Source organism: Entamoeba invadens, assembly GCF_000330505.1.
Source record: "Entamoeba invadens IP1 unplaced genomic scaffold scaff_1105074725827, whole genome shotgun sequence".
Taxonomy (NCBI): domain Eukaryota; phylum Evosea; order Mastigamoebida; family Endamoebidae; genus Entamoeba; species Entamoeba invadens.
The window spans coordinates 1-1,208 of record NW_004440176.1 but is presented as its reverse complement, the minus strand read 5'-3'; the positions used below and the strand labels follow the sequence as shown (position 1 = coordinate 1,208).

General features: G+C 31.0%; 1 protein-coding gene across 1 annotated transcript; it reads left to right on the top strand.

Moving 5' to 3' along the window:
- Position 1: 1 nt before the first annotated feature.
- Positions 2 to 1,159, top strand: EIN_066550 (hypothetical protein; the record flags this gene model as incomplete). The annotated part of the gene is made up of 2 exons (XM_004254671.1): positions 2 to 4; positions 61 to 1,159. Coding segments are annotated over 2 exons (1,102 nt in total), but the record flags the coding sequence as incomplete, so codon positions are not given.
- Between the last annotated feature and the right edge of the window lie 49 nt (positions 1,160 to 1,208).

Here is a 1,208-nt window from a genome sequence, read left to right as displayed (position 1 = left end):
AATGGTTAGTTATGTTGAATGACTTAAATTAAATAATTTATTAAAAATGTTTACAAAAAGAATTTTCCAATATTTAAAGACCGAAAAACTGTGAATATCAAAATGAGTAGACTTTCTGGTTATCACATCATGATAGTCTCAATTTACTTTGAAACTATCAAAGACTTTATTAACTTGGAGTTGGTGTGCAAGAAGTTTAGAGGCAATATGGAGAAGTTTCACTTCAACCCGATTCCGTTAAATTCCAAAACACTTGGATACTTTCCAAACATCGAGACACTTCATTTGTGGGATAAAAAGGATGAGAATTTTGGCAATGGATTTATGATAAACACAGAGAAAATGGAAATTGTGAAAATAAAGGTTGTTTTAAAGAAAGAATTTTTTCGAATCATTGTGTGGTTCAATGTTGACTTTGAAACTGTTGACAGAAACAAAAATCGAAACATCGAGTTTAAAAATGTCACTTACACTCAAAATGATAGAAAGAAATTTGGTAATAACATACCATCAAGTGTGACATCAATTGGTGAATATTGTTTCAGTTTTTGCGGTAGTTTAAGCAGTATTACAATACCATCAAGTGTAAAATCAATTGGTGATTGGTGTTTCAGTGGATGTAGTAGTTTAAGCAGTGTTACAATACCATCAAGTGTAAAATCAATTGGTTATTATTGTTTTTATGAATGCAGTAGTTTGAGCAGTATTACAATACCATCAAGTGTGACATCAATTGGTGATGATTGTTTCAGTGAATGCAGTAGTTTGACTAGTGTTACAATATTATCGAGTGTGACATCAATTGGTGGTGGTTGTTTCTTTGAGTGTAGTAGTTTAAGTAGTGTTACAATACCATCAAGTGTAAAATCAATTGGTAATCATTGTTTCAATAGATGCAGTAGTTTGAGTAGTGTTACAATATTATCGAGTGTGACATCAATTGGTGAATATTGTTTCAATGAATGCAGTCGTTTGAGTAGTATTAACATACCATTGAGTGTTACATCGATTGGTGATAGTTGTTTTGATAGATGCAGTAGTTTGAGTAGTATTACAATACCATCAAGTGTGAAATCAATTGGTCAATATTGTTTCAGTGAATGCAGTAGTTTAAGCAGTGTTACAATACCATCAAGTGTGAGATCAATTGGTGAAAAATGTTTTCGTAAATGTAGTAATTTAAGTAGTATTACAATACCATCAAGTAT